The sequence below is a fragment of the Bos grunniens genome, chromosome 26 (assembly GCF_055505025.1).
Source record: "Bos grunniens cultivar Pamir isolate PY7600 chromosome 26, Bosgru_T2T1.0, whole genome shotgun sequence".
Classification (NCBI taxonomy): domain Eukaryota; kingdom Metazoa; phylum Chordata; class Mammalia; order Artiodactyla; family Bovidae; genus Bos; species Bos grunniens.
The window spans coordinates 24,463,749-24,476,800 of record NC_141190.1 but is presented as its reverse complement, the minus strand read 5'-3'; the positions used below and the strand labels follow the sequence as shown (position 1 = coordinate 24,476,800).

The 13,052-nt window shown below is 49.2% G+C and overlaps 1 protein-coding gene across 3 annotated transcripts in view; it reads left to right on the top strand.

Annotated features, from left to right (window-relative positions):
* SH3PXD2A (SH3 and PX domains 2A) overlaps positions 1-13,052 on the top strand; it is a 249,553-nt gene that overhangs the window by 58,543 nt on the left and 177,958 nt on the right. For all 3 annotated transcript variants that reach the window (XM_086377592.1, XM_086377593.1, XM_086377590.1), the window contains exon 2: positions 1,610-1,690. In XM_086377592.1, the coding sequence (XP_086233718.1) occupies positions 1,610-1,690 (81 nt within the window). The remainder of the gene's footprint in view (positions 1-1,609; positions 1,691-13,052) is intronic.

Sequence of the window (13,052 nt, the reverse complement as noted above, 5' to 3'; positions counted from 1 at the left end):
CTACCAGGAACCTTGATCTGGGGTTTCCAGCTTCCATGACTGTAAGAAATAAACATTGTTGTCTAAGCCACCCAGTCTGTGGAGTTTTGTTACAGTGGCCCAAACAGATCAGACAGCCCTGCTCCAGGCAGTGAAGCCCACCACTCTGATGCCAGGGTGTCCGCACGCACCTCCTCTTCGCTCCCATTCCTTCCTTTTCACGACCCTGGCTTCTCTGGCCACTTTGTTCCCCTCTCTGGTGGATTTCCCCTCACACCTCCTGAATCAGAATCACCAGGCAGAGGCCAGGGAATAGGGATTTTTACTGAGCTCCCCAGGTGATTCGGATGGACAGGGCATTCTGGCAAGGGGACTGGTGATGGGGCCTAGAGCTGCCCGGTCTGCTCTGAAGGCAGAAGGAGAAAACATCTTAATGCTGGGTCAGAGACCTCACAGCAGGCACCGGGGGAAGTTCAGCAGAGTAGCTCTGAGGTTGTGTGGGGGACCCTCCCTCTAACCGAGGCCTTGCCCAGGAAGGCGTGTCTTTGGTGTGGGTTCAGGTGAGAGGAACAGAAATGGTGCGAACAATAGGCCAGATTGTGTGGATTTTCTCCGGTCAGCAGTCCTGCCCACCTCCTGGGCCAGGCAGCCTTCCATGGTGGCCTGAGGCCATCAGTGGTCCAGAGCCTGACTGAGCACTGGGAACTGGGGTGACACTGGGAATGGGGTCCTGAAATGCCTTCATTTCAGAAAAGTCTACAGATCTTCCACATGCTAACTTCCCTCCTGCACATCTGTGTCTCAGCCAGAAGGCCAGTGTGGTCATTCAATGGGGCACAGTGTTTGCTAGGCACCGACTCTGTGCCGGGCGCAGAGCTAAGACTCAGGGACACCGGGATGAATCACACATCTCTGAAATGCTCACAGGCTCCTGAAGCAGGTTTAGAGTGGGTTCCGAGGATCAACTGAGGCAGAATCAGCTGGAGTGGTTTGTTTAAAACATAGACACCCAGTTTCAACAAACATACCGCTCTGGTGAGGGGCGTTGATACTGGGAGAGGTTGTGCAAGTATGGAGGCGGGGATAGAAGAGAACCCTGTGTACCTTCTGCTCAGTTTTTCTGTGAACCTAAAACTGCTCTATAAAAATTGTTTAACAAAAGAAAATGTAGATGGCTGAGCCTCCAAAACCCAGGTCTACTTATGCAGAATTGTAGAGGGTGGGGTTCTGACATCTGTGATTTTGGAAGATGCTTTGCAGGATCTCATTTACCGTAAAGTTTGAGAATCAGTGGAAATTAGCTACTTAGATTTTTTTTAAACAAGCCCAAATTTATGTTCATTGTATAAAGTACATAACAAGAAGATGGAAATTAAAACCACTTGTAACCCTACCCACCTAATATAATCATCCTTAGCATTTTATTGAATACCCTTCTAGGTGTGTGTGTGTGTTTAGACATGTGTGTAGCATCCATGTATACCTGACACTATGCTAAAGCCCTGGGGACAAAGATGAGAGAAAGAATGGTCTTGGTATGGAATACCCACAGTCATGGGAAATGATGATTGGTGCAGCTTGAGGCCCTGCCTTAGATACCCACTCACCTTCTCTTACCTGTCCCCCACAGGTATACATCATCAACGTGACCTGGTCCGACTCCACATCCCAGACCATCTACCGGAGGTACAGCAAGTTCTTTGACCTGCAGGTGAGTGAGTCTGAGCTCAGGTGGGGCCTGGTTCCATATGAAGTGGCCTGAGCCTCTGGTGGGCTAGCCTGTCTCATTCCTCACTCATCCAGAGACCCCCTTCCAGCAATCTCAGGATCAGAGTTTAGACAGAACAGAGGGATGGAGGAGGGCACCTTGGCAGTCAAGCTGGGCTGAGCTCAGTCTTGGATGTTGCAGACAGACACATGGGGCTATGTTGACTTCTTAACATGACTGTTAACAGTCATGCCTTGTCACCCTGACGCATTCGGAGGCTGGGAAGATGGCCGTGGGTGCTGTGTGCCTCAGCAGACATGTGTCTATAAACATACAGAGTGAGACACAAGCCACCACGTCATTGTAGGCAAAGAAAAGCAAACACACAGAAAAGACTGAAACAGAAAATAAGCAATGTCTTCAACTACAGACACAAACTGGGCATACCACTGTGTCTGTCTAACTGAATAAGGCTCTGCTGTCCTGTTTGCACGCATATATAATATGTGTGTCTCTTTCCCATACCCAGGCATGTCACATGGCGGATGGTAGCATGGGTCCCACAGCTCCAGTGTAGACACCTCCCTTGATGTCGGTTAATTTGGCTAGGCTTCTTTAGGTCACAAGCAACAGTTTCGCACTCATACTGGCTTAGATGAAAAGGAGACTTGGTTGGAAAGATATACCAGGGAAGCTTATGCAGTCAACCAGATGGTGGAAGGGAGAGTGAGACAGTGGCTCCAAGAATGCCTGAAACAAGGCTGTGCTCCCTCTGTCTTGTCTTGACTTCTCTCTGGGCACTGTCCTCAGCAGTTTGGCAGTCAGTGGCTCCCAAATTTCCTACCTTGTGGTTTCCAACAGCAGAGACTGCCTCTCTCCCAGTTCTAAATTGAAAAACCCCAGGCAAGACTCTGATTGGCCTGACTTAGATCAGGTGCCCTCTCTGCACCAATCATTACAGCTGAGGCTGGAGGGGCATGAACACCAACATGGCCACTAGCGGGCCCACCCCTGTTTATCAGAAGCTGAGAGCTTCCAGACTCTTCCTTAGGGCCATGAGCATGGTTTAGGCCTATTAAAAACACAAAGAAGGGACATCCACCGCTGGCCCTCACAACCAAGTTCCACTTCTTCCTGTGGTGGTGAGTCATCTTGGAGATGCCAGGCTTGCACGTTTACCTCCAAGTACTTGATTTTATCCCATTGTCCTTATGGCTCTGCCTATGAGATGAGCCAGAGGTGAGCCAGCTTCCTGCATTACAAATCCTCTCTTAATCGACAGTATGGGATTGCGAGCCACTCCTTACCCTTCTCCCTTCCTCCTCTTCCCTCATCAATTCCCGTCCAGTCTCCTTGTGTCCTTCTGGTGTAAACTGTTGGAATTTGCTGATACCCCCTCAATGGGTATAGTGTGCTGGACAGGAAATGATCACTTAGTTGGGGGGAGGGAACCCTGAAAGGACTCATTGATGAGCCAGAAGGGGTCTGAGAGCCAGCGGAAACTCTCAAATCAGAACTTTTCTTCCCCCCTTTTCTGTTCTACTCCCCCACCGCCTCCCTAGTTACAGAATCTCACAAGGAAGGAATGCTGCTCCCCCCACTTCTCCCTTGCCTGGAGGGCTCATTTCCTGTGTGTCGAGAGGGGACACAGGGCATGAAGCCGCTTGTGTGATGCGCTAGCCCTAGTCATGAGCATGGCCAGGCCTGTCCCCATGGGTCATCGCCACCCTGTAGATGCAGTTTGAAAGGGTGGTTCTTCGGAATTTAACCTTTCAACCAAGTATCTTTCAGAACTTGACTTAAGGACATATAGTGGCATTCATTTCAGAAAGCCTTTCTCATTTATCAAGATCTCTGATTTTAATATGGCGGCTCCTAAAAGACGAAGAATAAACAGCATTGCTCATTCCATCTCTGGTCACTGGTGGCTCTCAGATCTCAGTTCTGAGCTGAGGCCCTGGGGACGCATTTCCTGAGGCCAGTTGCTGGCTCTGTCACTCTGTAACTCCGGACAGGTTCCTTAACTTCTCCACTTTCTCATCTGTAGAATGAAGATTCGAACGGTACCTACCCAGTAGGGTTGTTGTGAGGATTAAATGAATGAATCCATGTTTCTCCCGACACATGGTTGTCTAGTATGTTACTCAGTGTTAATGGTGACCAGAATGCTGGGATGCCTGGTTGAAGGGTGTGGGGGCTTAGTACCTCCTGTCATGGTATTGCTTTCTTGTTTCCCGCCCTTGGCTTCACTCTGCTGAGGAGCTGTGCAGCGCCCAGTCCTCTGTCAGAGTGTTCAGAGCCCCACCGGCTCTCTCTGGAGCTTGCCATTCAGGCAGGATGGAGTGAGTTGGGAGTGGGGGTGTGGCCCACAGGGGCCTGCTCTCAGAATCCTTCCGCGCCTCCCCTTGTAGGCTGAGCTCCACATTGGAACCCTGGAAGTCCTGGGCTGACTAAGCCAGCCTGGGGAAAGCTGCTTAACTGGCTTTACTACCTCATGGTTCTGATTTTTCTGGGGATCATATACTTTATATCCCAAATATAGGATATTTGCCGGAGATATACTAAAAAGTTATTCATTGTTTACCTGAGATTCATATTTTATCCTTTGTCCTGTATTTTCACTTGCTACATCTGGCAGCCTTAGGCTGACTGTGCATGGTGACAGTGGAAGTATAAAGATGAGGAAGCCAAGGCTGGAGTGAATTGGCCTTTGATAAGGCCTCCACCCAGAGAAGGCAATGGCACCCCACTCCAGTACTCTTGCCCGGAAAATCCCATGGACGGAGGAGCCTGGTGGGCTGCAGTCCATGGGGTTGCACAGAGTCGGACACGACTGAAGTGACTTAGCAAGCAAGCAAGGCCTCCACCACATGTGCACTTTTGCAGAGCAGAAGTGGCCCAGGCTGAGGGACACTCAGTTGAGAACAAGGTCCTGTCTTTTAGAGGTCTGTATCTGATAGGGGAAATAGGCTTTTAAGCAATTAAGTCCACTATAAACGAAATGAATACTAGATTGAGGTACAAGTAACATGCTGAGGGATGGAGAGGAAGGAAAGAACATTCTTGGGAGGGGGCAGCTAAGAAGATGCACATATGGTTTTGATTGGTGACAGAAGCCAAGAGCGAAAGAGCCAACTACCCCCACTCCAGGTTGAGGGGATTTGGTTGCTTTTTGAGATTTATAGTTATTGGGGTAAAATGTGTCCCTAACTTATGTCATATTTTTTTCATTTATGTCTGCTTGTCTGCCTGCTCTTCATGTGTCCATCCATTCATCCATCCATCCATCCATCCGTCCTCAATCCATCCAGTCTTAAGTGCCTACCTTCTATGTCCCAGGCATGATGCCAGGCTCTGGGTGGGGACTTATTGGTGAGCAAAAGCAGATCTGGTTACTGCTTTTATGGGACTTACAGCTTAGTGAGGGAAGACAGGTTTTAGTTTAAAATATACATACATATTATTTTATACTATGCTAAATGCTGCAAAGAACAGCACTATAGACATGTTATAGGGAAACGTTATACTCTGTTAGAAGACCAGGCTTCCCTGAAGAAGTTAGTTTATCTGACAAATCAGTGAGTTCTTATACTTTATTTTGGGGATCAGAGTTTCTTTTGTACATCCTTTCAGACATGCATGAATGTACATATACAATTCTGATCACCTTCTTGGTCATTCACACCCACCTCAAACCCTTCCAAGGGAACTAGAAGAGGACCCCCTACTCTGCCCCACAGCTTCTCTCCCTGTGTCTTCTGCCTTGAGCCTTCAGACTCAGTGGTTCTCCTTCCTTCTCACCCAGGAGGCTGCACCCTGAGCCCAGCTCCTCCTCCTGCCCGCTGGGAAGCACCAGATACGGAGCCTTTAGACCTGAGCTACCCAGCGCAGTGGCCACCAGCCACATGTGGCTAGCTACATTTAAGTTAATTAAAAAACTTAAATTTTAAAAATTAAGTTTAATTTTTTAAGTAATTTTTCATTTACTTGTTTATCTGGCTGTTCTGGGTCTTCACGGCTGTGCAGGCTTTCTCTGGTTGCGGCACGCAGGGGCTGTTCTTCGTTGCAGTGCTCAGGCTTCTCATTGCCGTTACTTCTCCTGTTGCACAGCATGGGCTTTAGGTGTGCAGGCTTCAGGAGTCACAGCTCTTGGGCTCTAGAGCACAGGGCTCTACAGCAGATACAGAACTTTTCTATCATCTCAGGAGGTTCTGTTTGTCTGGGCTGCCTCTGACCATCTGGGACACACAACAGGCTCCATCTGGCTTTATGCCCACCCAGGCATGCTCTGCCACTTCCCAAGGCCTCCCCAGTTGTCCTCTAACATCTTCCAGGGCCCCTGCAGCAGGAGGGAGGCTGCATTCCACCATGACTTGCCCCATCCATAGACAGTTCAAATTCAACAACTCTTCCAAACACCTCTTCTGGAAACCAGGTCAGTTACTAGAGAGGGCTTCTAAGGGCATTTCAGATGTCACATTGGGAACAGAGAGAGGAGAGGCTCTTGGTCTCCAAGTGGAAATTGGTTTCTTCTAAAAATAATTCACCACTCAGCCCTATCTGACCAGGAAAGGGACCTGTCCCAGAGGGAGCCGGCGGGGACAGTGTCTGACGTGGAGGCCTGTTTGGTTATAAAGAGCTTGGGTTATAGGAGGTGGAGGTGGAGTTAAGGGGAGAAGGAGGAGGGAGAAGGCCTGCAGATGCTCTTAAGTTGCCTTCTTTTTGGCGCTGGACCATATTTCCAGCCTCTGTAAATTTCCTCGCACAGCTCCTTCACTGTTAAGTGTCTTTTCCAAGGCCTGGCCCCATTGAGGAAGGACCGGAAGGCTCTCTGAGGCTCCGGCTCCATCGAAGGTTGTTTCACAATCCGATTACAAGACGCGGGGATGCAGTAATTGCTCTGCAAACACTGACTCCATAGTGCTGCTGGCCCCTTAGTCTGAACTCCGGCCAGTGAGTGCACAGGGTCAATATTTGATCAGACCAGGGAGAGGCCCTTTAGCCTCCCCCACGCTGTTTGGAAGATAGAGTTAAGAAAGCTGTTCAGGTTTGCTCTAAAGGACTTAACCTGTTTTGAAGATCTTTTTTATCTCTCTTCCTTATTCGTCTCTCCAGCCTGTCCACCCTCTTACCCACCCAGGGTCACCCAGCCCTCCAAAAGCCAGGCTAATGATGGGTGAGGAAAACTATAATCCTTGAATCGTTAATAACCAACCTTAGGAGGGATGTGTATGTGTGGGGGGACATGTTCTGATGTAATGTATGGAGAGTCATAGGATCACAGCATTTTTATAATTAGAATTCTACTTCCAGTCCATCATTTCACTGGTAAACATCTATGCTCATTTTTCTATTCATTAAATTTATATGAACTTTAGTTTAGTTTGGTGTCCAGAGCAGGCCTCTGCTCGGGTCAAACTGGGGTGATCCTGTGCAGGGGTCAACTTGAGAGTAGAAGAGGTGTCTGAGGGAGGTGTCTTTCTTGCCGGCTCTTTTAATCATCAAAGCAAGCCCTGTGTTGTTTGAGATCATTGACTCTAGACTAAAGCCTGGAGGAGGTAACTTGCCAAGTTCTAAGAACAGTTTTATACCCAGGATTCTAGAGAGTTCCGGTACCTAGTGTGGCAGTTCTAGAACCAGTGGTGCAATGAGCTGAGGCTCATTGTGATTGCTCACAGGCCCCAGACAGACAAGAACATTGACCTTAACCGAGATCAGTTCCCTATCCCAGGAAGCCTCCTACTGTTTGCCACGGCAAAAATGGGAACATAGAGACTGCCTAAGTAAATTGTTGTCTCATACCACTTCGTACAGCAGTCAAAAAAAATGAAATTGTCCTGTGGATGGAGCGCTAAGAAATGTTAATGAATGACCGATGCAAGTTTCAAAAAATTGTATGACAGTAGTTAGGCAAAAACAAGATATATCTTTTACAAATACATACACAGAATAAATACATAATTATTCTTAAAAGGTCTGGAAGGATGCGTTCCAAATTGGTAATGGAGTTATCTCTGAAAGAGGTTTGGGGACATGGGTAGGAGGAAGGGCTTGGTTTAAGGGGAATCTTAGCTTTCTTTGTAATGTTTTACTTTTTAAAAAAAGGAGAATGGGTTCATATATTATTTACAACATTATATATAACAATTAAAAGGATACCTGTGGGAGGAGGTGGGGAAAGCGGGAGGTCTAAAATAAACTATGTCTCTCCTGGTCGTTACAGTGTTTGTGGAGGTCGTCGTTCAATCCCTCAGTCATGTCTGACTCTGTGACCCCATGGACTGCAGCACGCCAGGCTTCCCTGTCCTTCACCATCTCCTGGAGCTTGCTCAAACTCATGTCCATTGAGTCAGTGGTGCCATCCAACCATCTTGTCCTCTGTCGTCCCCTTCTCCTCCTGCCTTCAATCTTTCCCAGCATCAGAGTTTTTTCTAAAGAGTCAGCTCTTCGGATCCGGTGGCCAAAGTATTGGGGCTTCAGCATCAGTCCTTCCAGTGAATATTCAGGATTGATTTCCTTTAGGACTGACTAGTTTGATCTCCTTGCAGTCCAAGGGACTCTCAAGAGTCTTCTCCAACACCACAGTTTAAAAGCATCAATTCTTCAGCGTTCAGCCTTCTTTATGGTCCAACTCTCACATCCGTACATGACTACTAGAAAAACCATAGCATACACTATAGTATAATGGGACAGAAAACACACAGGTTAAAAAAAATAGACATGAAGAATATATCTAACAAGATAAAGTGAAAATGATGATTAAAATCATATTGCCTCATATTTACTGAACCAGCATTCTAGATCATTCCTGTGGAATGAAACTGATTAGACTCCATTACAGCAAACCCCAGGGATGTGTCCAGATTATCTTGTCAAACTGGAATCCTGTGTTCAAATATTGCGTACAGCACATGAACATGTGTGTATTGGGCCAAGAGACGCTTGGGTGGTGGTTCTTGTGTCATGATGAACCACACTGAGAGCTTCATGGCTGTGGAGTGTGGTGGTTGAGGGTAGGTAATCCAGGGCTAGGGAGGTTAGATTCCAAGACCAGCTCTATCACTTACTAGCTGTATATAACCCTCAGTAAGTTATTTAACCTCTCTGTACCTCGGTTTTCTCATCTGTGTGATGGGGATAATAAAAATACCTGCCTCATGGGTAGGATAGAAGGAATGAAATGAGACAATCCATGTAAAGAAAGCTCTGAGAATAGTGCCTGGTGTGAAACCCCTAGGCAGAGAAGCTGAGCCTTCATCAGTTATGTCCTCAGAAACATAACTCCAAGAGAAAAATAGCTGGACATCCCCACTCTAGCTGGAGGCCAAGGTTTCTTCTTGTGCCCCATTTATACTTCACTTTCACCAAATGAAGTTTATACTTCACTTTCACGAAGTAGTTATGTCTGCCGCCTCTGTCTGTGAGAGAGGCAGGTGGTGGTGGTAAGGGTTTCACAGATAACTCTTTCACGTCCAAAGTGTAACTAATTACCAACCCACCTTCCTCTGTTAGGAAAACACAGCTGTTTAGAAAGTAATAATTGATCAACAGTTTCTCCTTGCCCTTGGAAAGAGGCATCTTTCAGATTCCTGACGGGCACAGGGGGATTCAGGGGAGCCCTGTGGGGATTCCAGTAGCTCCTGAGAATTCTGTGGCTGGCCTCCCCTCCCCCAGGAGCTGGCTCTGCCTCAGCAGCTCCCTTTCATCTGGCCCCGTGGCCTGAGGGTGAACTCCAGCTTCCTCTCTGTCTCTACTGATTTCCACTTTGGCAGTTCTGCCTAGCATAGGGGTGAGGATGGGCAGGGTGGGGGGGGTGCGGTGGGGTGTCTGTTCTCCAGGGAGTGTTAGGCGGGAAGGCCTGGGGAAGTGGCATCTCCAGGCCAGCTCAGGATGGAAAGCCATTGACCACTGAGTTGGACTCCTGGGTTGCTTGGCGGATTTATCTATTTATCTATAAACTTGAAGGTGGGTTTATTTTTTTCTGCTCTAAGCAGATGGAATTTGCATAGTTTGTACAATGATGCCTTCTTGTGCAATTTCCCCAACTCCACGGGTTTAGGAATGACCTTGTACAGGAGGGTTCTCGCAGGTCCAGGATAGATGGGGAGAGGTGGCCGCAGGCAGGGTACATAGGAGAGGGTCTCTGCACATCTGTGCCAGGTGCATGCTGTCAGCCACCCCCACCGCCTGCCCTGGACAGAGCCTAAGGGTGCAATTAGAAGAGAGGGGCTTGTCTGAAGGCCTGAAGCAGCCCAGAGCTATGGGGTCCTCGCCATGCTGTAACTGACTTGGGGAAATTAATCTTTTCCTATACAGATGAGTACTTGGTCTGTGAGTGCCTGTTTTGGTACCTGCATGTGTTTGGTGAATTCGTCTTCCTGACCTATGATCTGTAGGTGATCTTGGCACACGTCTCCAGAGGAGTTCCTCAGGGACCAAACCATGTCTGGCAAGACCCTCCCTGGAACCACCAAGGAGTCGGGAGCCACCTCTGCCTTGTTCTCTGGGTTCATCCTCTCTCAGGGTCAAGGTGGGATTGTCACATGGCAAGGGAAAATGTAGACATTGATGAAAATTGTAAAAAAAAGCTGTAATGTCCTCTAGATGGTAAATCTTGGCACGAACAGTTGGCTCTAAGCCTCTGGGTGAAATCTGGTGAGGGTGGACACTGAGGGGCTTAGAGGGGGCTACCTGCTCCCCCAGTGACTGTCCTGCAGGGTGGATGAAAACGTGTCTTTCAGGGAGAGAAATCAGCTGTGTGCAAATATCATAAAATGGGAGGTACATGCTTGCCAACCAGCTTTAACCAGATCTGCTGGAGAATTAGGGTGGAAATCATCTACCAGGAAGATAGCATATCTAGCACTCATTTTGCCACTTTCTGGCCTGGTGCCCATGACAGGCATCACTAATCGATTATGGTACATTCTCATCCTCTGTCAATGGCTGACATTGTTCATCGATCTGGATCTCAGAGTCTTTCTAAAAACAAAACCCCAAATAGCTTCAGGAAGTCACTACCTATCAGTTGGCAGTGGTACCTTGAGATGAAACTATTGGCCATCCCCTGATGCAGTCCATTTCCTTTGTTTGACAGATGAGGAAATGAGGCCCTACAAGGGGGAAGTGGCTCTTCTACATCACAGGGGCCGCAAGTGTCAGCAAGACTAGGACTTGGGTGCTCTAGCTTTAGTTCTCATTCCAGTGTGGAATTCTAGCCTCCCTTCCAGAAGTTTTCTTTCTGTTTTGGCTGAGGAGGGCAGGAAGCCCCCACTGCATCATCAAGAGAGCTCCTGGGGCACAGGGGAGGGCAACCATTCACCCTCCCCGGCGAGAGGTGGCCTGTGCACAGCAGAAGACTTCTCTCCGGCTCCCAGAAAGGTCCAACCTGCTGCTGCCTGGAGCTCAATCCATGTCCTACCTGCCGCTGCCCACTTCTCTCATTGGCTAATAAACCCCAGCTTTGCCAGAAGCAGCATCTGAGTCAGGCCACACCACCTGCCTGACTGCTCTGAGGTGTGCACCTTGTTTTCCTGGCATGAGGATGTCATGGCAGGGTGTGTTTGGGTGTTACGTTAGGCCTTGCTGCCCTCACCTCCCTCCTCTTCTGGTCTCAGGCTGCAAGATATGACCTAGAAAAACCCAGCTTTGCCCCTACCAGACCCCCATCGACCCCTCTTGTATAACCATGGGAAAGTTGGCTGGGAAATGGATGGGGGCAAATGTCCCCCTCAAACTGGAGAATGAACGGAAGGAAGATCTATGGTGGTGGCCAGGTGTGTGTGTTTGCTCTGTGAAGCCTTTAGCTGTGACCAAGTCACTCCCTTCCCACAGGAAGGAATTTCAGATTAATCTTGGCACCTTGGAGGAGTGCCAGCTACCTGCCTGCACAGGCCTGGTTACGGGGATCCCAAGGGGAAAAGTCAGGGTCATCCTGGGTGGAAAAACCAGGCGGGCAGCCTTGGCCAGAGCCAGAGCTGTCAGCTGGTGGGAGAATCAGGGTGGGGCAGAAGGCATGGAATGAGTGAGCAACCCCTGGTGTGGACCCCTGCGATCAGGCCTGCCACTTGGGCATCCCAGCAGACTTGCTGAGGTCTCAGCATCCATGCACCCCTCCCCTGAGTAGCAGCAGTTGGTTTTGCTTTTGCCTCTTGGGGACCTGGGGTAGCCAGGGTAAACTGTGGGAGCCTGAGCTATGGGCTTGTTTGCGGGAAGACAGACCCCAGGTGAGCCAGAGGTGCCAGCTGCACTGGTTCCCTCACTGGCTCCCCACCACTCTGGTGGACCCCAGCCCCCACGTGATGTCAGGGGCTGCCATTCCAGCATCTCAGGGCCATTTCCTCAGGCCAGACCATTGTACGAGTTATTGGAGACTTGGAGTTCTTTCCTTTTTATTCAAATTTTAGCTAGAGCCAAGGAAAAAGATTTTAGTTCCTCAGAGACCTTCACAGTTGGGTGGTGACATCAGGCTCCAGAAGAGCTCATGGGGTTCCTAGAACCAACTCTCCCACTTTCTGAGTGGAGCAGTTTGTCCTGGTGGTGGGACACTCAGGCTTTGTTGTCAGACAGACTTAAATGAATGTGACCTCAGCCCCACCTCTTATCAGCTGTGTGACGCTGAGCCATTACTGGCCTCCAAGAGACTCAGCCTTCTCATCTGCTGAGTAAGCTAACTGTTAGTCACCCAGTCATGCTCAACTCTTTGTGACCCCACGGACTGCAGCCCACCAGGCTTTTCTGTCCATGAGATTTTCCAGGCAAGGTTACTGGAGTGGGTTGCCATTTCCTTCTCCAGGGGATCTTCCTGACCCAGGGATCGAACCCAGGTCTCCTGCACTGCAGGCAGATTCTTTACCGACTGAGCTAATGACTCTAATTGCAGAAGTAGCCTCATAGAGTCCTCACGACACTTCCAGGAGACAAGACACAGGCAACCTTTCCGCTGAGCCTGGAGCAGCTCTGGAGCATCACTAGGATGGCGATCACTGCCCTGTGAACACTGATCCTGTCCAGCCTGGACGGGGGAAACATTTTCCCAGCCACGAAAGGGTCCTAGGCACCCCCAAGCTGCAGTAAAGAAGTGCTCCAGGGCTGGCCAAGAGACAGCCCCACACACCAGCCAGGGTCTGGCTCCATCTGCTAATTAGGGAACGTTTATCTGGTGCCCAGCAGAACAAAGTGGCTGGTTCAGCCACGCTGGAAGGCTGAGTTCAGTGAGGGTGTGGGGGGGCTGCTGGGGCGGAGGCTAGGAATGGGGCGGGTGCGGGGGCGTCCCTGGGGCTAAATGGACCACATTCAGATATACCTTTAAAAAAATCCACCCAAACAGGAAGCATGAGGCTGGTGTATAGCTGGAGTTGGGAGG